Source organism: Athene noctua, chromosome 4, assembly GCF_965140245.1.
Source record: "Athene noctua chromosome 4, bAthNoc1.hap1.1, whole genome shotgun sequence".
Classification (NCBI taxonomy): Eukaryota; Metazoa; Chordata; class Aves; order Strigiformes; family Strigidae; genus Athene; species Athene noctua.
In genome coordinates, this window is record NC_134040.1 from 21,059,032 (window position 1) to 21,086,620 (window position 27,589).

Sequence of the window (27,589 nt, forward strand, 5' to 3'; positions counted from 1 at the left end):
TTTAATTTCAAGCATACTAACCCTAAGAACCACAGGACCAGGAAAAGGCTGAGATACTCGAGCCCTCTTTCCCTTGTTCTTTACTAGCAAGGTCATCCCTGAGGCCTCACAGACCTCTATGCCTAATGGCAAAGTTTGGATGACACTGCTACCAACTGTAGAGGAAAGTTGGATTAGGGCTACTTTAGCAAATCAGATGTTTAGAAGTCCTTAGGGCTGGGCTGAGGATGCTTGTAAAGGTGCAGAGGAAGCTAGCTAATGCCATTGTGTTGTTTCCTATCACCTCTGAAAGGCCGTGGCAATTAGATGGGATTTCCAGTTACTGGAAAAAAGCAAATGTCACACACATCATCAAAGCAAGGTGCAGAAAACTAGAACAGTCATCCCTACCCAGTCTCTCTCTCAGAGAAGACCATGAAGCAAATCTTAATGTAAGCCATTCCTGGGATGATAAAGGACAAGAAGTTGATTTGGAAAAACCAGCACAGTTCTACCAACAGGATTGCCTTCTATGATGAGATGATTTGCTCTGTGGATGAGGCGATAAGAGCAGCACACATTTATTTTAGCAAGGCTTTTGCCACAGTATCCATACCAATTTTGTAGTCCAGTAGGGTCTGAGTCAGTGGACACGGTGAGTGGAAGAGTCTGAACCATTCTACTCAAAAACTAGTGGTCAACAGTCTGAATGAAACTGGCATTTGGTTATGAGAGGTGTTCCCCAGGGCTGAGTAGGGGACTTAGACTAGATGAACTCTATACATCATAAATTTTTCTATGATTTTGTGATCAAGCCTTGCAGGGCACTCAGCAGTATTTGGGTCCTCATATTGAAACCAGAAGTCATTCAAGGTTTCTGTGGATTAATGGGTTAAACTGCAGCCCCCTTCCTCGATTCTGGGCTTATGCAGCAGAGTCTGCATGAGGTGAAGTGGCAGTGCATCACAAGGGGTTTCCATTTAATATGCTTCTCACAGCGAGATCTTCAACTGCCGTGACCAACAGTGACCTCCACTCAACGCCAGAACACAAGCACTGATTGAAAACAATCCATTCCATGCTTCCTGATCTTGGGGCTTGTAGTTGAATGCAAGGGGAGAAAATGAACCAACTTTGCAAGAGGAATTTTAACATGGATCATTTTCTACTTCAGGCCCACAGCATTTTCAGGGAAGTGCTCTCTGTTAGTGTCCCCTCACATCTCACAGCTATTCTTAATGTATGGAGTTTCTCTACAAGACTCATGCAGTCTGGACCCTTTGACTCCAGTGGCTCTCAGTTAAAATAGTTCACACTCCTCCAGGAAACTTGCCTCTTGCATGTATCCTTTATGAATACCTCTGTCTTTGTATTTTAAAATTAACCAATTAATTAAGTTAACAGCTGGTTTCTTTGTTTCTATCTGAGGAATTTACCCTGCTCCAGCTCCCCTCCCTAAAGTTAAACACTGAAAAAACTTTCTTAAGATGCATGCATTTCATTGTTCTCTTTACACAAGATCTGGTCAGATCCTATTGGTCTTGAAAGGCTGTTGTATTCAGCAACAGAAATGATAAGGCTATGCAGACTTCACAACTCAAGTAGAATTAATTAGGTTTAGACACATTTTCCAAATCCTCATATGCTATATGACCAAAGTTTTGCGTGTTTTTAATAAAAATATGTTTCAGCCGGGATAGAGCATGCACATTAACTGTGTTGTAAGAGAAATTATTTCCTGCTGTATTGAACAGTACGGTAATAATTTTGAAGTTGGCTTTCTGGATTCTGCTGACCCATCTTGTACCACTCCGTCTTATGACCCCATCTCCTGTAGGATCTACAACGCAGGCAAAACCTTTTCTCAAGACCCTTTCAAAACACTTCTGTTATTTCTCAGGTGATTGCAATAGTTAATACTGAATGTAATGTTTATATAGCTGTTACCATTCGTGCTGCATTATTTTCTCATGTAATGTGTATCTGAGATATGAGGTTGAACTTTAAAGGCTGCGTTATTCTTGTGAAATGGCTCAAAACAGAATGGTTGAAAATCCCACAGCTTTGGACAGGACAAAGCACAAAATAGATTTTATTCCCATTCAGTGGCTTGATGGAAACATCTTAAGCAAAACTTCAAAACTTTGGTTTTTTTTAATTTTTGCCAAGGTCTTAAGGACAGTGATATCAGGGGTTCGTCTCTGTGAGGGTTTAGTTTTCCGGATTTCCGTTGTATGGGATCAGATGCGAAACACCTGGTCTCGTTGTTTCCAGAGGGCTGTAGCAGAACAGGAACGTCTTCCCCGCACCCCCGTGCTCCCGCCGGCTCCCCTCCCTCCCTCCCTCCCTCCCTCCCTCAGGTGACTGCATTCGCGGCGCTGCCCGTGTGCCAGGGACAAACGGAACAGACTCCAGGGTCCCGCTCCGCCCCGCCGCTCAGCGCCCTGCTGTAAGATGTTGTGCCCTCCCTGAGCGCGGCGAAGGAACCGCGCTCCAGCCGCGGGCGCTGCCCGCCAGCCCCGCCGCCCCCCGGGCTGGCGCACCGCCCGCGCTGCCGGGACAACCGAGCCCCCGCGCCGGGCGCGGGCAGGCCTGCAGGGACCGGCGGAGCGCCGGGCAGCGGGGGCCGCCGCGGGAGCGCCTCGCCGTCCCCAGCGGCGCCGCCCGGCGGGGCGGGGCGGGGCGGGACCGGCCGCACCTGCCGGGGACCGGCGGGGCCGCGCCGCAGCCGCGCGCCCGGGCCGCCTCCCGCCCCCTCCCCGGTGACGTCACCGCGCGGTGACGTGTCGCCGGGCGGCTCGGCGGCGGCGGCCGCCGGAAGCGGCGGGAGGCAGCGTGGGGCCGGCGCCGAGGCGGGTTCGTGCCGCCGGAGCGGGCAGCGTCGCAGCGGCGGAGCTCCCAGCCCCTTCCAGCCCTCCTTCCTCCCTTCGCTCCGCTGCAGCGGCGGGACCGATGAGAGGGCTCCGAGCGCCCGGCGGGCGGCCGGCGGCGACCCCGGTGCCGACCTGCCTGCTCCTGCTGGGGCTGCTCCTGCCGGCCGCCGCCGGCGGGGGATGCGAGCTGGAGGCTGCGGACGTTGGCGGTGGCCGGCGGGGAGGACGGGGAGGCGCCGCCGCCTCTGCGGCGGAGACGGCGGCGGTCGTGGCAGGTAACGGCTCCCGCGCGTGCCGCCGGCGGGGTGGGGGTGTACGGCCGGGCGGACAGACGGACGCCCGCCCGCCTGCCTTCCTGCCGGGGGGCCCTGCCCTGCCCCGCCCCGCCCGGCGGGGGCCGCGGCGCTCCCGGGCGCCTCCGAGCCGGCCCTGCCCGCCGCGGGGCCAGCCGCGATGCGGCTCTGCAGAGGGCGCCGGGCCGGTCTGCAGGGGGTCCGGCTGCGGCGGTGGCACTGCGGTACTGCCCCGGCGGGGCCGGCCCGCCCCGCCGCCCCTCCGCGGGAAGCGGCCCGCCGCAGGGGATTTGCAGGATCCCGATGAATAGCGATATTGTTGAGCGCAGGAGCCGCCGCTTCCGCGTCGGCTCCCGCGGTGCCGCCCGCCCGCGCGGGTGGGGGGCGGGTGGGTGTCTCGGGCGCCGCCCGCCCGGCCCGGCCGTGAGCCGCCCCGCGCCCCCCCGGCGGGATGCTGGAGGCGCTCCCGGCGCGGATGGGGCTGCCGCGGCCCCGGCGGAGGGAGGGGGTGACCCCCGCCGAGGCGCCTGCCGGGCCGGCTGTACGGCACCGCGGCTGGCGGCAGCGCCGCCCGGGAGCCTGATGCTGCCAGACGAAGATGCCCATCCCCTGCCCTCAGAGGGGTTCTAGTTCTCCAGAAAAGTGCCCAAAGTGCGGTTTTTTGGTATTCACTTCTTTTTTAAAAAGTGAATACGTTCATACCACCGTACGTACGGCAAATGATAATGCCTGCAGTTGAAAACAGCAGTTGCACTGAAACATTAAAAATTGTCTAGTTTCACCAGGCTTTGATGACTCTGAATTGCTTATAAACATTCTGAGGCTATCTTCTAGCGAACAGTGGGAAGCTGTACGGCCTTTTCAGACTGTTCACTTAGGATAATGGGATTTGTATGTTAGGAAATACAAACGTTTAGAAGTTTCATGTCTCCTGACGTGCTATTCAGAAAGCTCTCTAATTGGAGAGTGAGTGCAGAAGGTGGAAGAAAGAAGAAAAAACCCATACCCTTTCTGAATCGCAGTAGTGTGCATTTCTTATCCGAGAAAAAACTTCTGATGTTGTTTGGAATAGTGTTGACCTCCTGAGCTAAAATTACTGAACTTCAGTAGATGAAACATGCACGGGTTTCCTCTCAACATAGCACTTTAAAAACATGAATTTTAATTGTAATTAATGAAACTTCAACGATGTTCCTGAAATAACTCTTGAGATGGAGATGCAAGGCTACGTGATCTAGTGATCTCGTTTGAGGGCACGGCATTTCTGCAATCTGAATTGTCCAGGCTGTTGGCTTGCTGTCTAAGCAAAGGAAGTTGGAACATCCGCAGTCTGTGAAGCAGCAGTCATACCTCCCAAGGGTGTTGTGAAAATGCTGTATTGGAACAGCTTTTTTTCAGACCATAATTAATCTGGTTGTAGGTGGTATTAAACTGTTCTTGCTACGTATAGTGCTGATGCTGTCTACGTTTCATGCTTAATCCGTTTTGATGTGTCAGTCTGCGGAAAAAAGTAATTTAAAAAAAATATTTTATGGACTGTAAAAATACTGAGATACTTGTCAGCTGTCATGGTGCCTCCACTGCCCAGCAGTGAATCTGATGAAGAAATACATTTTGTTTGAGAAATCTAACATGTTATAAGTGGATTTTATTGTGTTACCTGACAGTTTGGTCTGGAAAATATATATGGTTAAGAGCAATCTTAAAATCGGTTTTAATCATTAGGAAGTGTTTAACATAGTTCCATGTTCACCTGCTTCATAAATACAGTGTTTCAGTTGATCATGTAAGTTGTTTGACTGTGTGGTAACTAACCCAAATAGTTTTAAGTTACTCTCTGCAAAGCTGGAAGGACTCTTGAAGGTTGGGAGAAAACCAGATGACATGTTCAGGGTGTGATTTCAGTTACATTACCCATCCTTCTTTCCTTAAAAGTTAAAACTTGCAGATGTGCCATTGAGTTAGGAGGGAGTGCCAAAAGTCATCTGGAGAAGAATAGAATAAACTTTTAATTCAGTCGCGTTGATAGGTTTGAGAAGTCCTTATACTGCTAAGTGTAACATGCTGCACCAGGAAGAGGCCATCAGATGCCCAAATAGAGGTGTATGGGCAGCACAGCTTTAGGAAATAATTCAGGAGTCCTAGTCACAAATTGATCTGAATAAGCAACATTATGCAGCTGACAAAAGTGGGTGCTATCCGTGGATGCGTTGATCCAGTCTAAATTACAGAAGGCTTTTGTTGTTTTCTTTTTGATTGCACTTTGTGTTTAGTCTTGAACAATCTAAAAAGTACAGAGCAATGTGGATTAAGAGGCTCAGAACCTATGACTGATGTAAAGAAAGTATTAAGGTATTGCTTTATTTTGGGGCTGGAAGAGGCTGTGGGAGGGATGTGAATGTAAGAAATAGTTCACAGAAGCGTATTGATTTTTTTCTTTTAAACTTTTGCTGTTTTCTCTGTGGTTAAGGTGTAGGTTAAGAGGAAGTAAATTATAGTGGGTGAGATTAGGTTAAATATGGGCTGGCAAGTTTTTACCTATAACAGCCAAATTATGTAGATCGTTCAACATGTTTTCATTATTGGAATTTTTTATTGGCAAATATAATTTAGATACTTGACAGAAAAGGGATGTATGATGAATTTTAGGACTAGAAAAGAGCCTAAGATTCTACTCCTGCCATATTTTCATCAGGTATTCAGGGATTTACTTAATTGTTTATATAGATTATCACTACTGTTAGTCTTCCTGTGTGTATGAGCCTTTTTAGTGGTAACTTATAAATTTGACAGCTGTATATGTAACATCTGACACTGTTGAAGGTATTTAGTCACAGTTATGAACATTAGATCAAGAAAACTGTGTTTCCACTGGATGGAACACCATGAGGCTATTTTCTATTCATTCTGGCTCTGCTCATTCACTACTTAATTTAGTAGAAAGTTTTAAGGAACCTTTTGTTCTGAGCCTGATGATAACACTGGGTTTGCACATTCAGTTTATTCATTGACTTTTAATTAAGTTGCTTTGTAATTCTGGATAATTGTGGATTTTTTTCTTATTTAAAAGTCTAAATTTAACTCATCATGGATTAATTTGGCTGCCTTTCAGGTGAGACAGAAAGCTGGACCTGTATTTGGCTAATAAATTTCTCTCAAATTATGGTTTATAATACTGAGCTAGGCCATTTTTAACTACAGCACTGCATTGTATTTATTGAAGAAACAATGGACAACATAATGTAACCTTTTCCTGAAAGTCATTCAGAGTTTTTTTGCTTTTGATTGAGTACCAGTTCTGGATCTTATCCATCATCTTAACACTGAGATCTTCAAATCAATCAGACTAAAGCATTTGAGAAGTGGGGGTTTCTAGAAAACCTGTATTTTTAGCTGCAACTTCACAAGGTTTAAGCCATTCTAATGTGGGTAGCTGTTGAAGGGTGGCTTTATTCTTTGGAGTTGACCCCAGCTGGCAGTGCAAACAGTATTGTTAGCACAAGAGAGCTAGTAGGAGTAGGCATGCTCATCCCAGTACTTGCAACCCACAAGGAGGGAAGGAGTGCTGGCTCCCTTTCTGTTTTGTACATTGTTTGACCCCAGTGTTGTGGTGAGCACTGTTTTGCTTTAGCTTGGACGAATATGAAAAGAAACGCAGGCAACAGAAAAAACGATGGATTTCTTATCAGGCTCTCCCATGACATGCTTTAAGCAAGAGCACCAGTGCAAATGGGAGGGAGGATAGTACTCTGCAGGTGGGATCAGCAGTGGGGAAGAAGGGTGGTCTGCTTCCTGCGATGGCAGTGAGTGGTGGTCTGAGTATAGCTGTCCGTAGAATTGTATTGCTAAGGTGATTCTGGAAGTGTGGTAGTGACCTTTTTGGGCTTGAGTTAACCCATTTGGAAGTTGGTGGTTGTGTGTGAAACTTCATGTGTGGTGGACTAATACAAAGTGCAGTGATTTTCATCACATGGCAAAATGATCTTTGCATGATTATTTTGGCATGCACTGGTTGTAAACAGTTGTGACCTGTGAGACTTCTGTCACTTCCCTAGCAAACTGCTGTTTAAGGCTAGTAGGTTTCTATGGTGATGAGAACTGAGCATTACAGTCTTTGTTTATTCCATTACTACTATTTGTTTGTCTCCAGTTAAACTCTTCATAAACTGTCTTGCCATTTCTGTTGGGAGAACGGAAATTGAGAGTCCTTTCTCTGACGGATGTCGACTTCAGGCTGTCATTTACTTTCTGATAGCCACTCAGTGCAGTCATCTCCCTGAAATCTAATTAGTTTCTGCTCTGTTCTTAGCTTCATCAGGTTTTAATTTTCTTATCATATTCTATATTTTTAGTCGTAAAGGAGAAACCCAGCAATAGGAGAAACCCAGCAGAGAAACCTTGTGCAGCAAGGGTCTTGGTCGCTCAGTTGGCAGTTGGTGAATTGTTACAACTATTAGATATAGCTAAAAAAGCTGTAGTTGGCTGGTTTTGTAGAGAGGTTTGAAACAAATGTTAAAAACCGATCGACTGGGAAAAGTCTTGGCCTTTATGTAGCTGAGTGGCATTGGAATCCCACTCAGAGATAAGATCTCAAGCACTTGTAACTTCTTTTGCCCATAGCTGAGTATTTTTATCTTGCAGCCTTCCGGTGTTTTCATTGTAACTCTTGAAGTGCTTCTGCTAGTGTGTTTTGCACCTTCTGGTGTCCTGTGAGCTTTTTTTCTTTGACCATCAACGTCGCCTTTTAAGATTTCGCTGGTCATACTGTTGGGAATTAGCCAGGTTATTTAGCTGGCATTTTCTTTTTCTTGTCTTAGAGTAGTATTTTGTAGCAGACCCTTTCTTCAAACTGCTCAGTGTCTCTCTCTGAAAATTTTTGACTCAGTATCATCCCTCCATCAGCAGGTTTTTGCATTGCTCTTTCAACTGAAGACAGCTCTGCTTTTCTGGGGACCTCCTACCTGATTCTGGCTAGCTGCTCCTACGCGACTTAAGCATGACTCATTTTCTTCTAACTAACCTCAGTGATACTGATCTATCATAACTAGGTTGAGCTGCCATGTATTTGTCAGAGAAGAACTGGACCCAATGACAGAGGCAGTTGATCTTGATAAGATTTCCCATGATGATACTATCACTGTGAAACACCTAAAAATGTAGTTTCCTTTTCTTAAAGTTTGTATGAAGTGAGCAATTTGATACCCTTTACATTGATTGTTAGCTTGTGTGCTGTAACTTGTATGTCCTTTTTGCATTTAGTATCTGTTCTCAGTCAGCACCCGGGGGAGAGGAACATACTGCAAAGAGCTGTGATCTTGTGGGAAAGCTAGGAAGGGTTTTCTTGGTAATTTTTGAAGTGTATTCAAACGTATTTAAAGTATGGTTAAAAACTCATCAAAAGTCATTTACATAAGAGTTGACTGTAATTTACTGCAGAAATCCTGATGTTTGAGAAGACTTAATTGGGATTAGTCTGTTACATCCTATCTATGAAACTGGTTTTTTTAAAATACAGGAACTTGAGATGTTTATCTTGACCACATATGGTATGTGTTAAGAGTAAATAAGCACTGTGTGTGTTGTCCTAAAAATAAGCATATAGCTGTTTTACAAACCAAGGTGAGTTTCAAATTATTACATAAGTTAGTGTTATTCTGCCTTTGGATACTACTAAGTCTCTCCTGTTACTATGGAGACTATCTTTGCATATCTGAAAGGAGGAGGGGGTGAATAAAATGATAATGTGGTATTAAAATTTAGAATCAGCATAAATAGAATGTGATGATTGTCTGGGTACTATAAAATTTGCATTTGTTTACTTGGTTTCTGTGAGCACTTCAAACTTAACTTAAGAGAGTTTATTATTGTATCTTTTTCTTTTATTCCTTCTTCTGGACCTTGCTGCTTTTCCTTCCAATCCCAAAAGCATGGTGTTTCCAGAAACCTGTTAGAGGAATCCTGAAATCTCTGTAATGAAAAGTACAGTTAAAAAGAGTTTTGACTATAGTCTGTCTTGGAAATTGAAGATAATGTGCTTGTCAGCACAGTTAAGAATTTGAGTTAACAGCACTCATTATAACACTCAAATGAGTCAACGGAATTTGAATTTGAATTAACAGGTGAGAACCACTGACCTTTTAAACCTCATTCCTGTGGTCTCTAGCAAAGATTTTTACATATATCAGGAGAAAATTTCCTCTCTATGCAGATAGTGCTATACTGCTGCAGGTGGATCTTGCTTCTCAGGCGATTCCTAGGTGCAGTGGTGGGAGGGAACCCAACAGTGACTATTGCAAACCATAACTAGCACCCCAGAAACTTGTGTGAATTGTATATGGTTGGAATGGTTGTTGAGGCTACTTGGATAGTGTGAAGCTTTAACTTTTGCAGTAGCTCAGAATTTATAGGAATGCAAAGATAGCTTTGATCCTTTTCCTGTAGGCAATGCTTTCCATTTCCTGCCTTTTCTTCTGCATCATGAAGCGTTTAAAAACTGTCAGCAGCCCAGCCCTCTGGTGTTAGGTTTGTCTCCAGTTAAAATTTTAATACGTGATTATTTTTGTGTACTTCATTTCTGTATTTATTATTCATTTGTAAGAAATTGTCATGTGGTCAGCTTCTAAAACGGAGGTAAGCAATAAACAGTAGTTTATCTGAACCTACTTAAAGCTGTGTTTAAAAGCAAACCTTTCTTGTGGTAGAGTATTAATTTAAATGAGTTTTTGTTGAATAAAGATTTCGTGAAGACATTTTGGATTTATTAGCTCTCCTTAAAATGGGAAACTTGCCGTACATGAAGGTGTGGTATGAATACTCTTTCTTGCTCTGGTTTAGAATAAAGGGGTTAGTAGTATGTGATTATTAAGGACATGTAGTAATGTTACATAGATAAAAGAACAGTTTTTGTCAGTTCCATCAGATGACTGTGTGAACTGAATTAGTTAAAATTCAGAGTTCTCTGGAAGTTAAATATGTTGTTTAGAAAGGAAATTTTCACACAAATGTTACTTTATTCTTAATAGTAAGTAACTCCTCTAGGCTCCTGTTGAGATCGGTCATCAGTAACTCCTGAATGTTTCTTGTTTGTTTTTTTTCTGGATGTATAGCATTTGATGAAGGCATGAATGGCTCAATAAGTGATTTTTTTTTTTTTTTCCCCCCCCAAGATTTACACTAGTCTCTATTTACATGTAGAAATATGTTCAGTGAGCTTTGCTAGGATATTATCAACATAATATGTCAATCTGCTGAATTTTTCCCCTTCCAATCACAGGATTTTACTTGGAATGTATTCTTTCCTCCTACCCTCACCAGATGCAGTAAGCAGGTGAATTTTCTGTTTGTACACCTAAATCTAAAGTAAATAAAAGGAGTAAATTTTATGGTGTTTCTCTCTACTTACAGTCTGAAATTACAAACTTGATTAGTTCTTCCTCCATTTGAAATTTTACCCAGTATTTTTATTTGAAGAACAAGTAAGAAATACTATACTGTTAACAGATAAACAAAACCACCCAGACCACGTGGTCTGTGATGATTTTGAAACAAATACGGAAGTTAATTACTCTGAGTAGGAGACTTCTTTCTACTGTAGTTTTGATTCTAGATTGCCATATATAGAAGGTTGCAAGGTAACTTCTTGCTGTAACATTGTATGCTTATTTGAAAAATACGGTTGGCTTAAGTTACTTTCATTGCGTAAAGACTCAAAAATTATTTTGAAGTGAAAATGAAATTATTTTTTTAGTGCAAAGTATTGTTTACTGTTTAGCTAACTATGAAAACTAAACTATATAATCTATAGCTCCAATACTTGTATCGTGAGGTAGCAGGAAGGAAAAATATATTTATATCCTTTCCTACTTGTGATTTTTAGTTGCAAATGAAATGCATTGAGACAGCTCTGTCTTCCCCAGGGTATATTTTTAATTTTTCTTTGAAAGACTTAGCTTTGCCAATACTTTTTTGGAACATGCTGCCTCAATCTCTTCTCTTGTACCTGGTTTGTGTTCCCTGAACGTATCTACTGAAACACTGCTGTCAGAGCTGCAGAGGTTATTGCTACTTTGGAAACAGCACAGTAATAGGTCAGTCTGAAGTACAGATGAGAGACAATTAAATGAATTCCCCTGACTTCAGTGTATGAACCTGTATTACGTATTCACTGGGATTTCATTTTAAGACTGCATGTTAAGTAAATTAATATTTTGGTTTTAGTGTTCTGAAACTGCATGCCCAATGATTGGTTGTATCACTGCCTGCAACACAACCATGATAAAAGACCTGTTACTTGGCAGTCTTTGAAGGATGTTGCTTTGTTACTGATTTGAACTGACCTTGGTGTAGGCTGTTTCTGCAGAGAGGGGTACTCCACCTTTGTGCTTGTTGCTTTCTCTTCCTCCCTGCCTATTCTGTGTGGTCTAGCTGTTCCCTTAACATTACTGTAGCTGGAGATGAGCTAGTTTGGGGGAACCGACTGAGCTGGAAGCCAGTATGAATTTTTTTCAGCAGGATCAGGTCCTGTACTAACACAGCTGCACAAGGGCATCTGTGAGAAGATAACAGAGTTGGAGGAAGGTAGTATTTTTTTAGTAGAAGCCCATGCATGCCAGGTAGATTGAGAAAAATGGGTAATGGAGATTTAGCTACTCATGAAAAGCAACATATTACAGAGATGTTACCAACTGTAAAGTTGAAAAATGACCTTCAAAATTGGTAAGGAAATATTTCAGCGATCTGTAAAATTTGTAGTGGAGACTTACATTAGCAGTAGAATGAAGGTTGCATTAGGGTTTCTTAAAGAGATTGATTATTGTAGATGATAGTAACAGCTTAATAGAAAAATTCACACTTTGAAATGAAACCTTTGTTTTGGGAGTTAATTTGATTTTAACCAGTTGATTTATTGTAAAAGAGAGTTCATGTCTCAAAACTAAAATCACTTGCCTGACTACTTCTGTAAAGCAAAACCAATGGGATGTGGTTTTATTAATACAGGGTAATGGGGTAATGAAGACAAGTTCCATGCTGATTCAGCCATAGATGTTTGATAGAAAACCCCCCACCTCTCTGAGCTCTAAATGCGTCCAACTGACTACTTTTAAACTTTGTTAAAGGAATCAAAGTAAAACTGGTTTGTTTTCTTAGTGAAGTAAACATCCTTCCTAAGAAACCATGCATCTGTGATGTGTTTCTTTTTTGTCACAGAAGCACTGTCTTGTTTTATGTTGCCTCATGTCTGTTTATAGTATTCTATGAACAATAGTCAAGGCTCTAATTTCTCTTGATGTTGATGAGTGGTAAGACTTTATTGTTTCAACAAGATGGAAGCTCTCTATATGATCTTGGCTGTGACCAGGTCCACAGAAATTGGCATTTCCTTACAAAAGAAGTGATAAGCAATTACAAGTAAAATGTTATCTTAATGGGAAGAAAAGGGATACATCTTCACAGTACTAGATGTTTACAAGTGGAGTGTTACACAACTTCGCTTAGAAGTGAGTGGAGGTTTGACATGCAGTGGGATGATGAAGGGGGGACTCAATGTGAGCTGCTGTTGCCTGTAGAGATCTCTGATGGTATTTCATGATACTCTATGACAAGGTGATGAGATGGTAGTGTCAAAGTGCAAAAAAGTGGGGCAGAGAGAAAGGAGGAAGGAGCTTGTTTTATTCAGTACTTCCATGCCATTAAGTGTATACTTGGATGGGATTTAACTGAATAGTTGGAGCTCTGATTAGCTTGTTCTTTAGAAAAAGCCTGGTTGTTGGTCAGGAAGAAATACTACAAGTTATGAAGAAAGGAAAATAGTATAGTAATCGTTGTCACTTGAAAGGATAGGTGAAACTACAAGAAGTTTGAATAAAGCCTGTCAGTGCTTTTGTATATATGTTTTTGTGTCTGAAAAGAAATTAGGACTTACTGGTTTTAAAAGATCTGTCATGTGGCTGTAGTTCTTTGGAAGTTAAAGCAAATATATGTTGGCAGCTGTGGTTTAGCCTTCAGCCTGTCCTCTTCCTCATTCTGAGCTCTTTTGGTTTAGTTTGTTGGGTTCATTTTCTTCTGGAATAATTTGCTGAAACTAAGTGAAGGTTGAATGAACCCGAGGGAGGGAGGCAAGAGCATCATGGCAGCCAGATGAGTTTCAGGTTTTAGGAGGTGGTAGTGAGGATGTGGTAGACCTCTTTGAAATTATGAGTATTATAAAGGAGGCAACTGTAGAAAGATTGGTAGTTATTTTCATGCTATGAGACCTTGGGGCATTCACTGAAAATCAGAAGATTTAAAAGTATATACATCCCCCTGCATCCCGTTTTCCTGGGGGAATGGAGAAAGCCCACCTGCCTGAACAGGTAGAATTAAACTAGGAAGCTCATTGCGGTGGACTGTTTTGCAGACCGAAAATATGTTGGTTTGGGGAAAAATCTTCCCATCACCCATTGTACTGTACCATCTGCTGCTAACTGCTGTGCAAGGTTGAACTAGATAGACACCTTTGAGTCAGTGTGGCCAATTTGTATGTTTTTGCTAGTCGTCTGTGAAACTTCAAGGTACGGATGTGTTGTTTGAGATGAGAGTTTGACAGATACCTGCTGTTATCCATTAACATTTAATTTTTGGTTTTCTGCAAATGTTTAAAGTGACTGCTAACATAGAAAGAGTAAGGGTAAAATGCTTAAAGGAGAATGTCCTAATCTTGTAGTAAGCTGCATCCTAATTTATACAGTAAGTTTTTTGGCAGGTGTTACTAAGTGGGGTTTTCAACTTGAGGACTGGCAAACTTTTTACTGGTGCTGACTCACTTTGTAAATTGATTTTACTGAACTGTTTGTTCTGTTGATTTGTATTGGTTTGTAGTCTCCTAAATGGCATCATAAACCTGAAATTTCTTTCCTGCCAGAAGTTAGTAAAATTACAATGACTTTTTTTTTTAATTTTTGTTTTTAACCACTTCTAGTTTTCTGTGCCCAAAATGCTGTCAGCAGCAGATTAACATTCTTACAGAAGCCAAAGAAGATGACAGCTATTGTCTTGTTAGCCAAATTATTGCTTTGATTATTTAAATATGAAAGTAATAGTTGATTATTCATTTGAATAGATTTTTTAAGTTTTAGCACAAATGTTTTAATAAATGCTTCTTTAATTCTAGTCATTAGTTGTTCTGATACTGTATTTTTTGGGTCTGTAAAGTGTTCAAGAAGACTTTAGGCAGAGGACTAAGCATACCAACTGAAAATACTGAGTTTTTGGAATACTATAATAGTATTAACCTGCTTAAAGTCTAGATGTAGTGCCTTGTTATCTGTGATGAAAGAACCAGTCTGTAGGTCTTTTTACCTTCAGATCTGATTGTGGGTGGAGATTTTAGGCAGCTGTAGTGTTTTAGGTAGTGTGACAATTTTGAAGATCAGTCAACCCATTGCTGAAAACCAGTCAACCCAATTTGCTTTGGAAAATGGGCTTTCACTCTGCTAGCTTCTACTAGGCCGCTGCTATTTGTTGTGAGGGAAAATAACGTTTTGGACTTTGTGACCTCTTGTTTCTCTCTGTTTTCTTTTTCTTCTCCAAAAGGTTTCTGAGGCTTATTGGAATGAAAATGATTGTTTCACTGCTTCTCATGCAATTGTGAATATTTTTTAAATGAAACTATCAGGTCCTGCCATGTGTTCTGCTCTGAAAACTGACTGCAGAGATGTTTTATGAATGTGTCTACTTCAGATTGCCTTTTTCAAAATTGTTTTGGTGTACACAATAAAAATGAAAGTGAAACACTCTGCTAGTAGCAAGGACATTTTGTACATGAAAACTAAGAAGTATGGTGTTCAAAGGAGTGAAAATTCAGCTTGCTTTGCTTGGTCTGTGCTGTATTTTCAGTGATCATAAAGGACAACCTTAATTCTGGTCTGTTTATTAACTTGTTTATTAACAAGTAAGAGACTTGTTAGAAGCAGGAAGGAGCATGTATTTCACCATCAAGACAGAGCTATAATTGTGTTTTCCTTGGCAAGTTTTGCACACAGAATTTTGGATAAGACAGACTTTAAATATGAAGTTCCTTGGCACTTTCTGCACACAGATGAGAATTGGAAACATCAGCTGTAAACTGCTGTGGAAAACAATGGCATTTGTCCTGGAATCACCACAGAGGCTGCCATTTGTACAACTGCTTGGATATTTCAAAGAGCTCCTTTTGTTTGGCTAGGTAGTAAATTTAAGATCAGAACTTGAATATAGAGCATTCTGTATTGCGTGGAACTAAAGTATATAAGGCAATTCTCTTCAAGTATTTTACTTAACCCTACAGGGTTGTTGGATACCTAGTAGAGAGCATACTTGCTCTATATTTTCTTAATGTTAGTATGTGAAGTAAGTGCAAGTTAGAGACATAGTAGAGTGTGAAGTATAGCGTTCATACTGGTGACAAGTACAGGTGTCAACACTAATAATGGAATTCTTAAAGTATTGCAACTCTAAGTGCAAGGATGGGGTAAATACTGTAGTTTTCCTGTGCCTCTCATCCAAGAGTTGTAAGTAGCCTGTTGTATTTGCATCAATAATGAGCCTGTGGCTCTGACATGTTCACTTGTTTTATGAAATAGCCTTACTTAATGGTCTCAGATTTCTCACTTCGAAGTATTTTGAAACTTGCTTCCTCTTTGGCCTACCTCAGACTTGTGTTAAACACTGATTACTTCAAAGATCGAATTAGAATTAGTTGGTTTGTTAAACAGGCAAAACTCCTAGATTTTACTGATTGCATGTAAATTTCTGTTTACTAATTGAAATAGATATGAAGTTGAAATGAAAGCAACCTCAGTTACTACTTTCCTAACCTGAAAGATTTGAGAGATAATTGGGTATAACTAGGTTTCTGAATATAGGTTAAATACTTTTACTATCAGAAATTATAGTTTTGTTATGGTGTCATCATCTAAAGGATAACTTTGAGGCATCCTCCAGCTCTTGTCCAGTTGTCATTCCTTTCAGAGGAAACAGGGAGATAACGATTTGCATTGGGCAGGGCAGGCAGAAAGCTTTGCTGTTGACCTCAATGCTGCTTCCAGAAGGGGTTGAAGCATGTGGGATGGTTACTGGTGGGGTACAGGGCCCAGAGCATAGGGAAGCAGCCAACCCCAGCAGCAGCTGTTGCTGCCCACGCTGGGTATTTCCAGCAGTGAGCCTGCTTCCTTCTCCTTGGCTTTTCTGCCTGGCTGTCGCTCATGCCAAGACTATTGTTGTTATACTGGACTTAGAGAATGTGGCATCATTTGGGAGCTGGTGTTTCAGACCATGCAAAATTCAAGATGTGGTGGAAAAAGCATTCTTGGGTAGCAGTAACTGTGCACCGTTTCCTCCTTCACCCGTTCATTATTTTCTTTTGTTGTTTAACACTGAGTTCATAGGGCCCAGAAGTGCATGCCCATGGTGTTACTTAATCAGAAGCTTTAAGGATGGGATTCATTTCACATCTCTTGAGGTGTCGGCATTTGAGCTAGGAATCTGGGCTTCTTCTATAGCAGAGTAAACTTGTTTTGCCATGAGGTAGAAAGCCCTGTTTGGACACGTGGATCACACCACTAACTCTACTTGCTGTATTTAGTTAGGTTTCTGTTGAGTGTGACAAGGATACTTACTTCAGATACAGGGAAGAAATGGTTGCTCTCCTGGCTTTGTATGAGAACTGTTACAGCAGCAGTGCCTCATACTGTTTAAGGAGCTTCTAACTTGTTATATCTAAGAAGTTTCTATCTACATTTAAAAACTTTTTTGGTCAGGTGTTTTTGACGTGTTTCTGTAATGTGTTTTTTGAATGCTGCAGAGTGAATAATTACTGCTCAGGTTGGTTATTAATTTGGTATTTATGTTCATAGTGTTTAAGTGGACTTAAGTTTTGTTTTCTATGTCATTTAGCTTTAAAATGTTGCAGGATTAGCTTTCAGCCAATCAGTAATACTACCTAGGAAGCTATATTTAATATGTTACTTGGGGGAGGGGAGGTGGTGTTAACTCCTTCTCCCCATCTTTGATAGTCTTGTTTGCCATAATTTATTACTTTCAGAATGTTTGAGACTTCTTAGTAGATGACTTACTAGATAAGATTATCTATGCTTGCATTCACTTCAGCTTTTGAACTGTTTTACAGACTTTAACTGAATGGTTGGGTTGCAGTGGAAGGAAATCAGTTTTTTTAGGATGGCAAATTTCATAATATAATTTGTAATGTCTTATCTGTTGAGTTCATGTTGTTGCATTTGTCTTGCCTTGCCACCTCCACCCCAGCAAAGCTTGTGCATGTTTGTATGTTCTGAATGTGTACCCCAGACTCCTTAACAGGCCTTCTTACCTTATTTGATTCACCACTTATTTTTTACTTCAGTTTAAGAATGGAAAAGGAATACTGAAAAGCTAAATACAGCCATTCTCCATTGCTAGACTTTTGATGCAGGAATTTTGTGGGTCTTGTAAAATGCTGGGTGCAACAACACATAATGGAAAATGTCATGTAGATTCCGGAAGGAATTTCCATGCTTTGCTAGATTTTTTTTTTTGTGTGGATATAAGGTGCTCAGCTGGTTTTAGGCCTATCTGCCTGTGTTCCTGAGGAGTGCCAGAAGTAGAGTAGGCTGCTGTCAGTTAATGGAGATCTGAAACTCTTAACAGAAATATTTTAGATCTGTAGATAAGACTGAAGCACAGCTATGGAAAAAGGAAAGAACAATTCCACCTCTGCATTAATTGCATCTGGGAACTTCAAGTAACACTTTGTACTTCATAGCAGAATGTTGTGCTAAATTAGAAATTGTGGTGTTCTCGCCCACAATTGTTCAGTATCATGCAACTGTGATTGGTTTAGTCACAAGCAGAATACTGGTCTGCCTACTCTGTCTTTGCAAGCTACCATAGCATTCTAGTTGCTCTTAGTGGTTCATTACTGTTCATATATGTTTGGCAGTAGGAAGGATGAGAGTTGTGGGAAATGTCTTTTTTATTTTTTTTTCTGATGGCATAGACTTGTATTTGAAAGATATGAAAAAGGCAGAGAAAACACAAAATCTTCAAGAATGGTTGCTGATACTTATTCTGCAGCTGTTAGGCTACAGTTGCCCTGTATTTGAAGATCTTTCAGTAGTCTTTCAGAACGTCTGAGAGGATTCTCCTGAGTTTTTGGACTAACACTGTAATCTGCAGAGAACTCTTACCTATTAAATCTTACTAATGCAAGTGGTAATAAATCAACATTTATGTTTAATTTCTGTACTATACTACTAAGCAGAGCTGAATGTGTTCCGTGTAATTAAGACTTCTAGAAATATGTGGGGTATCTTTTATATGGAAATCTTTTAATAACTAAATACATTTAGAAGAAGTGATTTGTCTAGTATAGAATGACTTATTGTCATGTAATTTTTTAAATTTAATGCTGTTATTTTTTTTTTTTCCCTTGAGCAAAACTTTGGCTTTTGGATGCCTGCCCGACATTACCTTAACTTTTGGTCACAGTTATTTACCTCTTCAGTTGAATGTCCAATGGAACTTACTAAACAATGTGTTCAAAAGAAAAAAAAAAAAAAAAACAAAACCCAAACACCTAGAAGTAGATTTCTATACAACTTTTTGTTTTGTTGTTTATAGGGTAGTTCAGATAGGGGCTGAATGATGTGAGGGTGAGTACTTGAGAAAGCTGAAGTTTGTTCATAATTAATAAATATGATGCAAAGCCATTTAGAGAAGGCCCTATTACTGTCAATTCAATTTTGACTTTTTGTGTTTTCTGCCCAATTAATGAGCGCCTGTATCATAAATAAACAAGAGGAATTAGAGGTGTGTGCACACCTGCAGGGCTGTGATCTTATTAGCATCACCGAGAGGTGGTGGGATGGATGGAGTGCATGGAGCTCTGTCTGGGGATGGATGAGGAGCTGACTGAGAGTTTATGGGTCACGATTAAAGGGAGTCAGGGACAGGTGACATTATAATGGGGATCTGCTATAGGCTACCTGACCAGGAAGACTGAGTGGTTGAGACCCTCTATAGGCAGATAGGAGCAGCCCTCATGTTCACAAGCTCTGGTCCTCATGGAGGACTTCAACCACCCAGATATCTGCTAGAGGGACAGCTCTGCTGTGCTTAAGCAATCCATGAGGTTCCTGGAATGCGTTGATGATAACTTCCTTCTCCAAGTGATAGAGGAGCCGAAGAGGAGAGGTGCTGTGCTGGACCACCTTCTCATCAACAAGGAGGGGCTGATGGGGAGTGTGAAGCAGCCTTGACTGCAGTGACCATGAAATTGTGGAGGTCAAGATCCTTAGAGCAACAAGGAGGGTGGGCACAGCAAGCTTACTACCCTGGACTTCAGGAGAGCTGACTTTGACCTCTTCAGGGATCTACTCAGTAGAGCACCACAGGATAAAGCCCTGGAGTGAAGGGGGGCCTGGGAAAGCTGGTTAATATTTAAGGATCACCTCCTCCAAGCTCAGGAGAGCTGTGTCCCATCAAAGAGGAAGTCAGGCAAAAATGCCAGGAGGCCTGTTTGGAGAACAAGTAGCTCTGAGACAATCTCAAACACAAAAAGGAAGCCTGCAGAGGGTGGAGGCAAGGACAGATAGCCTGGAGGAATACAGAGAAATTGTCCAAATAGCCAGGGCTCAGGTTAGGAAAACCAAAGCCCTGATAGTTAAATCTGGCCAGGGACATTAAGGGCGACAAGAAAAACTTCTATAGGTACACTGGTGATAAAAGGAAGTGTAGGGAAAATGTAGACCCTCTCTGGAAAGAAACGGGAAACCTGGTTACCTGGAATATGGAGAAGGCTGAGATACTCAGTGACTTTTCTTGTCTTGGCCTTCATCAGCAAGGGCTCCAGCCACACCGCCCAAGATGTAGAAGGCAAAGGCAGGGACTGGGAGAATGAGGAACCACCCACTGTAGGAGAAGATCAGGCTTGAGACCATGTAAGGAGCTGTTGTGGTTTGAGCCCAGAGGGCAACTGAGCACCGTGCAGCTGCTCACTCAACCCTTCCCCCTCAGGAATGGGAGGAGAAAACAGCGCAAAAGGCTCAGAAATTAAGATAAGGACAGGGAGGGATGATTCGCCCATTACAGCAAAAGACAGACTTGTTAGGGGAAGAAAAAGAACATCAATTCAGACACTAACAACAACACTTAACAGAGTAGGACAGTGAGAAGCATTACCAAATCTTAAACACCTCCCACCACCCCTCCCTTACATGCTCAGCTTTGCTCCTGATTTCTCTACCTCCTTTCCCTCCAGTGGCACAGGGGCAGGAGTGGGGAGTGCAGTCAGTCCTGCCATTCCTTCCTCCTAGGCAGGGTGGAACTCCTCACATTCTTCCCCTGCTCCAGCGTAGAGTACCTATCACAGGCCACAGTCCTCCATGAATTCTCTCCAACATGAGTTCTTACCACAGGCTGCAGCTCTTCCCGAGATGCTCCAGCATGGGTTGCTCCCACATGTTGTAATCCTCCCAGTGCCAAACTACAACAGCAGGGGCTTCTTCCCATGGAGTCCTGGCCTTCTTCGGGTGTAGCCATCTGTTCTGGCATGAGATCCTCCCCAGGCTGCAGGTGGGCATCTGTTCCACCATGGACATCCATGGTGGCAGGATGATGGCCTGGTGACTCACCAAGTGTACTGGGTCTGGCTGAGCTGGCATTGGTTTTCCCCTACAGCAGCCCTCCTGGCACTGTGTTTTATGCTGGGAGCTGGCAGGGTGTTGATAGCACCCTGGTGTTGTGGCCACTGCTGAGCAGCGCTTACACAGCACCAAGGCTCTTTCCGACATTTTCCCCAGTGGGACGGGGGGGCAAGATCTTGTGAGGGGACACAACCAGGACAGCTGACCCGAACTGACCAAAGGGATATTCCAGACCATATCCCGTCTGCTCAGTGTAAAGCTGGGAGAAAGGAGGAAGGGGGTGGTGTCACTGTTGGTCCTCCGAGGCAACCACTACGCGTATGGGAGCCCTGCTCCTGAGAAGGCCCCACATCGCCTCTTCATGGGAAGGAGAGAATAAATCTGTTCCCTTTTTTTTTTGCTTCTGCTCACGGACCTTTGCTTTGCTTATGTTAAAACTGCTTTTGTTTTACCCACAAGGGTGGGTTTTTTCCCTATCTTATTTTCTTTCTCCTCTTTGCCCTGTTGTGAAAACAAGGGGAAGGGGGGGAAGTGATAGAGCAACTTGGTGGGTACCTGGCATTTAGCCAAGGTCAAACCACCACACCAAGGGATACAGGGGGTGGGGTATCTGCTCTGGTGCACCTTCCCCCCTTCCTTGTCCTTTTTTCCACTGACCTTGGTGTTCACATAGGTGTCCTCCTTGCCACACCTCCTCACAATTCACACTCCTCCTCCTAGGTTCCCCTTATTAAATACATTATCACAGAGACACAGCCACTGGTGCTAACTGGCTTGGCCTTGGTGCAGAGGCAGGTCTGACTTAGAGCTGGGGGAGCTTCAGGAAGCTTCTCACAGGGGTCCACCACTGTAGCCTCCTCTACCACTACCAAAATCTTCCACCATGCACACAAACCCAACACAGGAGCCTGAAGGAGCACAGGTCCTTGGGATGAGATATATCTATGGGTCCTCAGGGAACTGGCAGATGAAGTTGCTAAGCCATTATCCATCATATTTGAGAAGTCATGGCAGTCCAGTGAAATTCCCACTGATGGGAAATGGAGAAACACAACCCCCATATTTAAATGGAAAAAAAGATGACCAGGCGAACTACAGGCCAGTCAGTGTCACCTCTGTGCCTGGCAAGGTCATGGAGCAGATCCTCCTGGAAACTATGCTAAAGCACACTGAAAATAAAGAGGTGATTGGTGACAGCCAACTTGCCTTCTCTAAGGGCAAATTGTGCCTGACAAATTTGGTGGCCTTCTATGATGGGGTTACGGCACTGGTGGATAATGGAAGAGCAACTGATGTCATCTACCTGGACTTGTGCAAAGTTTTTGACACTGTCCTGCATGACATTCTTGTCTCTAAATTGGAGAGACATGAATTTGACAGATGGACCACTCAGTGGATAAGGAATTGCCTGCATGGTCACACTCAGAGTTGTGGTTAATGGCTCAGTGTCCAAGTAGAGAGCAGTGATGTGTGGTGTTACTCACAGGTTTGTATTGGGACTGGCACTGTTTAACATCTTAGTTGGCGACATGGACAGTGGGTTTAAGTGCACCCTCAGTAAGTTTGCTGATGACACCAAGCTGTGTGGTGCGGTCGACACACTGGAGGGAAGGGATGTGCCATCCAGAGGGACCTGGACAGGCTGGAGAGGTGGGACCGGGCAAACCTCATGAAGTTCAACAAGGCCAAGTGCAAGGTCCTGCACATGGGTCAGGGCAATCCCAAGCACAAATACAGGCTGGGCAACGAGTGGATTAAGAGCAGCCCTGTAGAGAAGGTGTTGGTTAATGAGATCTTCCATATGATCTGGCAGTGTGCATTTGCATCCCAGAAAGTCAACTGTATTCTGATCCAGAGAAGCATGACCAGCAGGTCAAGGGAAGTGATTCTCCCCCACTACTTTGCTCTCGTGAGACCCCCACCTGCAGTACTATGTTCAGCTATGGGGCCCCCAACATAAGGACATGGACCTGCTTGAGTGGGTCCAGAGGAGGGCCACAAAAATGATCAGAGAGTGAAGCACCTCCCTTATGAGGACAAGCTGATGACAGGGTTGAGGTTGTTCAGCCTGGAGAAGAGAGAGCTCTGGGGAGACCTTATAGTGGCCTTCCAGTACTTAAAGGGGGCCTGCAAGAAAGCTGGAGAGGGACTTTTTACAAGGGAATGTAGCACTAGGATGAGGGGTAATGGTTTTAAACTGAAAGAGGATAGCTTTATATGAGATATAAGGAAGAAATTATTTACTGAGGGAGGTCAGATAGTGGTACAGGCTACCCAGAGAAGTTGTGGATGCACTCTCCCCTAAGTGTTCAAGGCCAGGTTGGATGGAGATTTGAGCAACCTGGTCTAGTGTGGTCTAGTGGAAGGTGTCCCTGCCCATGGCAGGAGGATTGAAACTAGATGATCCTTAAAAAGGATCCTAAAGGTCCCTTCCAACCTAACCCATTCTATGATTGTTACATTCAGAGTTGATGGTTGACCCAACACTTAATGTTGGGAATGAATTTTGTGTTCAGTCTGACACAATATGTGCAAAAGGACCTTTTATATGTGGTATTTTATTGTTAATGTCTCCTCTGAACTGTAACCTTACTTGTATATAGTGATGCTGGCAAATAACTGAATATTCCATGAATATGAAATATTCCATAATTAAAAGTAGAATAGTCAGCGTTCAGCAAAAGGTGTGTCAAAATTAACTCCTCCATTCTGTCCATGCACCTGCTTGGCGTAATGTTTAATGTGCCAACCGGCTGGCATTGTTACCTAACCAGATTATAGAAAGAAGAAATAGGAAAATCAGAAGCAAATAAGAGTAACTAACATGAGGTTGCCGGTATGGCCTCATGAATTTTCAAGAGAAGGTGGGCACTGGCTGAACATGGGTAGAGAAACAAAAGTTGCCAGTGGAATAAGGGATGGGCCAGGGAAAAGCTTTGTCAAGGGAGAGTAGCAAAGATTAAAAATGCTGCATCTGCCTATAAAAAAATACCTTGGCATCAATGGCATTTAGACATACAAGTCATTAGGATAGCAGTGCTGACAAATTTCATTTTGTGTAGGGTTTAAAGGGTTGCAGACGCAGTTCCCAGCAGTAAACAAGCTGAGGAAGCTGGGAAATGTTGCTTCGGATTGTCTCTCATTCTTTTGGTGTGTTTGCTCATGTAAGTAAACAATATTTTGTCACAGCTGTTTAAGAAAGAAGTATAAAGCAAAACAGAAATGCTAAATTAAGACACATATTATATGTTTTATTTTTATATTGAGAAATGTGGTGATTCTGAAGTCTTCTACTCTGAAGGTGCCTGGCAGGTTACAGTGTATATTCTTGATTCCACTCATGACATATTCTTTGCATACTTTTGTTATGTGACTGGAAGTTGCTAGCTAATTCATTGATAAAGCACCTTTTGATTTCAGGGTAGGTTTTAGTAGTTGTTTACTTTTTTTAAAAAACTTGGTTGGTTTAGCATAATTTGTGTTAGTGTATGCATGAGAACGGATTGTCCAAAAATTAAAACTAGTAAAATTATGCTGCAAGAAACCCTAAAGGCTTTTTTCACTTCTCTTTAAGTAACTTAGCTTTACTTATGAGTACTTGGTTACTTCCAAAAACTTGAATAACAGACAGGAGGATTATATGCATGTATCATTTTTCTGTTATGTAATTAAAGAAAAAAAAAGGAATCACATTTTGAATGTGACTGTAGATCTTTACAGACCACTGAAATACTGTATTTGGAATAAAGTGATCTTGGGCAGTATTTTTACTGCTTTTATAAATGAGCAAACTTAGCTGCATTTCTACAGAGCATGTATCACTGCCTGATAGGAGAGAGGATTCAGTTCCTGTGGCATCAACTTCTACTAAAACATTGGTGTCTGCTTGTCTAAGAGAAAAGCCATGTGTATAATTCATTGTGTTGTAATGTGGAAATCCATGGGCGCTCTTTAGGGAATTGTTTTTTCCAGAGGCTGCTTTTGCAGACAATTGATGCTTTTAGGCATATTGTGTGCTTCTTCTCCCTCACTGGTCCAGAAGTGACTGGTTAAAACCTTGTTTAAGAACATAATAGTTATCTTAAAAAATTGGAGAAGTGCTTATCTAATATCTTGAGATAACTGTCTGCCTGGGGCTTGAGAAAAGAATATTGGAAGAAGTCTAGCAAATAGTTGCAGCACAGCGATTCAGTATAACTCTTCCTAACAAAAAACTAAATTTTACTAGGGGCTTTATGTCCTGAAGTGTGAAGACTTGTCCCAGACTGCTTGGTTTTTATCTTACCTCATATAAACATGGTTTTATGTTCCTGTGGTGGGTTGACCCTGGCTGGATGCCAGGTGCCCACCCCAGTGACTCTACCACTCCTCTCCTCAGCTGGACAGGGGAGAGGAAATGTAGCGAAAGGCTCATGGGTTGAGATAAGGCCAAGGAGAGATCACTCCCCAATTACTGTCACGGGCAAAACAGACTTGACTTGGGGAAATTAGTTTGTTGCCAATCAAATCAGTAGGGTAAGGAGAAATAAAACTATATCTGAAAACACCTTTCCCCAACCCCTCCCTTCTTCCCAAGCTTAACTTTACTTCCAATTTTCCCTACTTCCTCCCTTGGCAAGCAGCGCAGGGGGATGGGGAATGGGGGTTGTGGTCAGTTCATCACCTGTTGTTTCTGCTGTTCTTTTCTCTTCAGGGGCAGGGCTTCTCACACTCCTCCCCTGCTCCAGTGTGGATCCCTCTCATGGGGTGCTGTCTTTCAGGATGAGACTGCTCCAGCGTGGGTTTCCCACAGGGTCACAAGTCCTGCCAGCAAACCTGCTCCAGCGTGGGCTCCTCTCTCCATGGGCCCACAGGTCCTGCCAGGAGCCTGCTCCAGCACGGGCTCTCCATGGGGTCACAGCCTCCTTTGGGTGCATCCACCTGGCTAGTGGCGGGTCTGTTTTGGAGCTGGCTGGCACTGGCTCTTTTGTACGTAGGGGAAGCTTTTAGCAGCTTCTCACAGAAGTCACACCTGTAGCCCCTCCTGCTATCAAAACCTTGCCACCACAAATCCAGTATAGTTCCATTATGTACATCTCACTTTGAAAAAAGTTTGGCGTTTTGGACATGATGATCAGTAGAATTCATAGAATTCACTGAGTATTGCACCATGTAAAGGCGGGTTTTATATTTTTTTAGCTTGTAGCTTTTCAAAATACTATCAATTTAAAAAACCCAGTATTTGGTTTATTTTTCCCTTTGTTTTCTATCATATGCCTTTTGCATATGAAGATCTCCCCTTTCTTCCTTTGGAATTATGCTCATTTTGTTTGGAGATGAGCATAACAGCACACAGTACTCAAGCAAGGAAGGTGTAGTTGCTTCTGCATTTCTCTGTTTAGTAACTTTTAATGGCTGCTTATTAAGCAAATAACTTAATGGAGTTAACACCAATCAGCAATCTTTGTGGTAAAAAATTCTCTGCTAAAACATGCTTTACTTTGTCAACCGTAAAATTCAGTGAGAAAGAAAAAGATTGTTATGCTTGGTATCATTTCTGCAATTGAACTCGTAGCTATTCAGCACAGAGGGGGAAAAAGGGAAGTCTCAAGTTGTGTTTTGGGTATTTACTGAGAAAGCCTCTGAGTATGAAAGATTAGTTCCATACATTGTGTTCAGTATTTCTCTGCTGCATTTGTATCCTATCTCTGAAAAGTTATCTCTTGTTTGGTTTTACATGTTGTACTGTCTCTTCTATTGAGTACAACAGCTTATGAAAAGGATTTTGTACTACTTACTGCCTATTGAATTTGTCTTCAGGTAAAATACTGGATTACCTTCAAGAAATGAAGTCAGCATTTTCCAGACAGAACTGAATGTAGCTGTTTTTCTCTTAGAACATATTTATGCAGTATTTATTGTATTGCTAAGGTAAGAGAAAACTCAAGGCGCTCTTGTAGGCTGAGTAAAAGGAAGGCATTAAGGGGAAATGTAGTTTTTCCTTATTTGGTAAATATTTTATGTTAAACAGCAAACAAATGGAGGACGCTGTGTCAAGGACCTGTTGTGTCTGTGTAACCAGGCATTCCCATGGATCTAAACTGAAATGAACAAGGAAAAATGTTCTTCTTTTCTGACAATAAAATTGTTTAACTACCAAATGATGAACACTACCACCTTTTTTGGAGTAACTCCTATGAAGAAGCCACATTTTATTTACATATTATGTAAATTTACATATTGTTCATGTTTATGCGCAGATCTTCTTTGAAAATGTTACTTAGATTCTAGTGAGTTACAGTATCTCCACTTCAATATGTAATTATGGGAATATTATCTCCTTTAATTTCACTGTGTTTCTTGTGTCTCTTCTGTTCCAAACAGAAAGGAAAGTCTATTTGAAAAAACAAAGTAAAACTAACCACGGACAAGCACAAACTAAAATGCTTACTGGATTTTTTTTTTTTTTTTTTGGTCATACTGTAATTTCATTTAATGGGGCAAAGTTCTAGGTGGGATAAACAAGTGGTGAGACTTTGATGTATTTGTTTGTCTTTTTAACAAGAATGTTCCTAGCGTGTTTCACCAGAAGTACTAATTTGGAATGAAAGAACACACCCATTGTTTTGGAGTGAAGAATGAGTGCATGATTGATCAAGTTTTAGGGGTCAAGGGAATACTTTGCTGAGATCTCTGAGCTAGTGTAAATTTTATCTAGGAATCTGCACAGCACCAGGCAGTCCTAACCACCCACGCTCAAGTGAGCTTGAAAGGCAGGGCTACTTAGTTCATGTACAGCACTTAAGCA

General features: G+C 42.3%; 1 protein-coding gene across 2 annotated transcripts in view; it reads left to right on the forward strand.

The window, feature by feature from the left end:
- Window positions 1-2,810: 2,810 nt before the first annotated feature.
- STIM2 (stromal interaction molecule 2) overlaps window positions 2,811-27,589 on the forward strand; it is a 79,565-nt gene continuing 54,786 nt past the window's right edge. For both annotated transcript variants that reach the window (XM_074904627.1, XM_074904628.1), the window contains exon 1: window positions 2,811-3,127. In XM_074904627.1, the coding sequence (XP_074760728.1) occupies window positions 2,932-3,127 (196 nt within the window). In that variant the 5' untranslated portion in view covers window positions 2,811-2,931. The remainder of the gene's footprint in view (window positions 3,128-27,589) is intronic.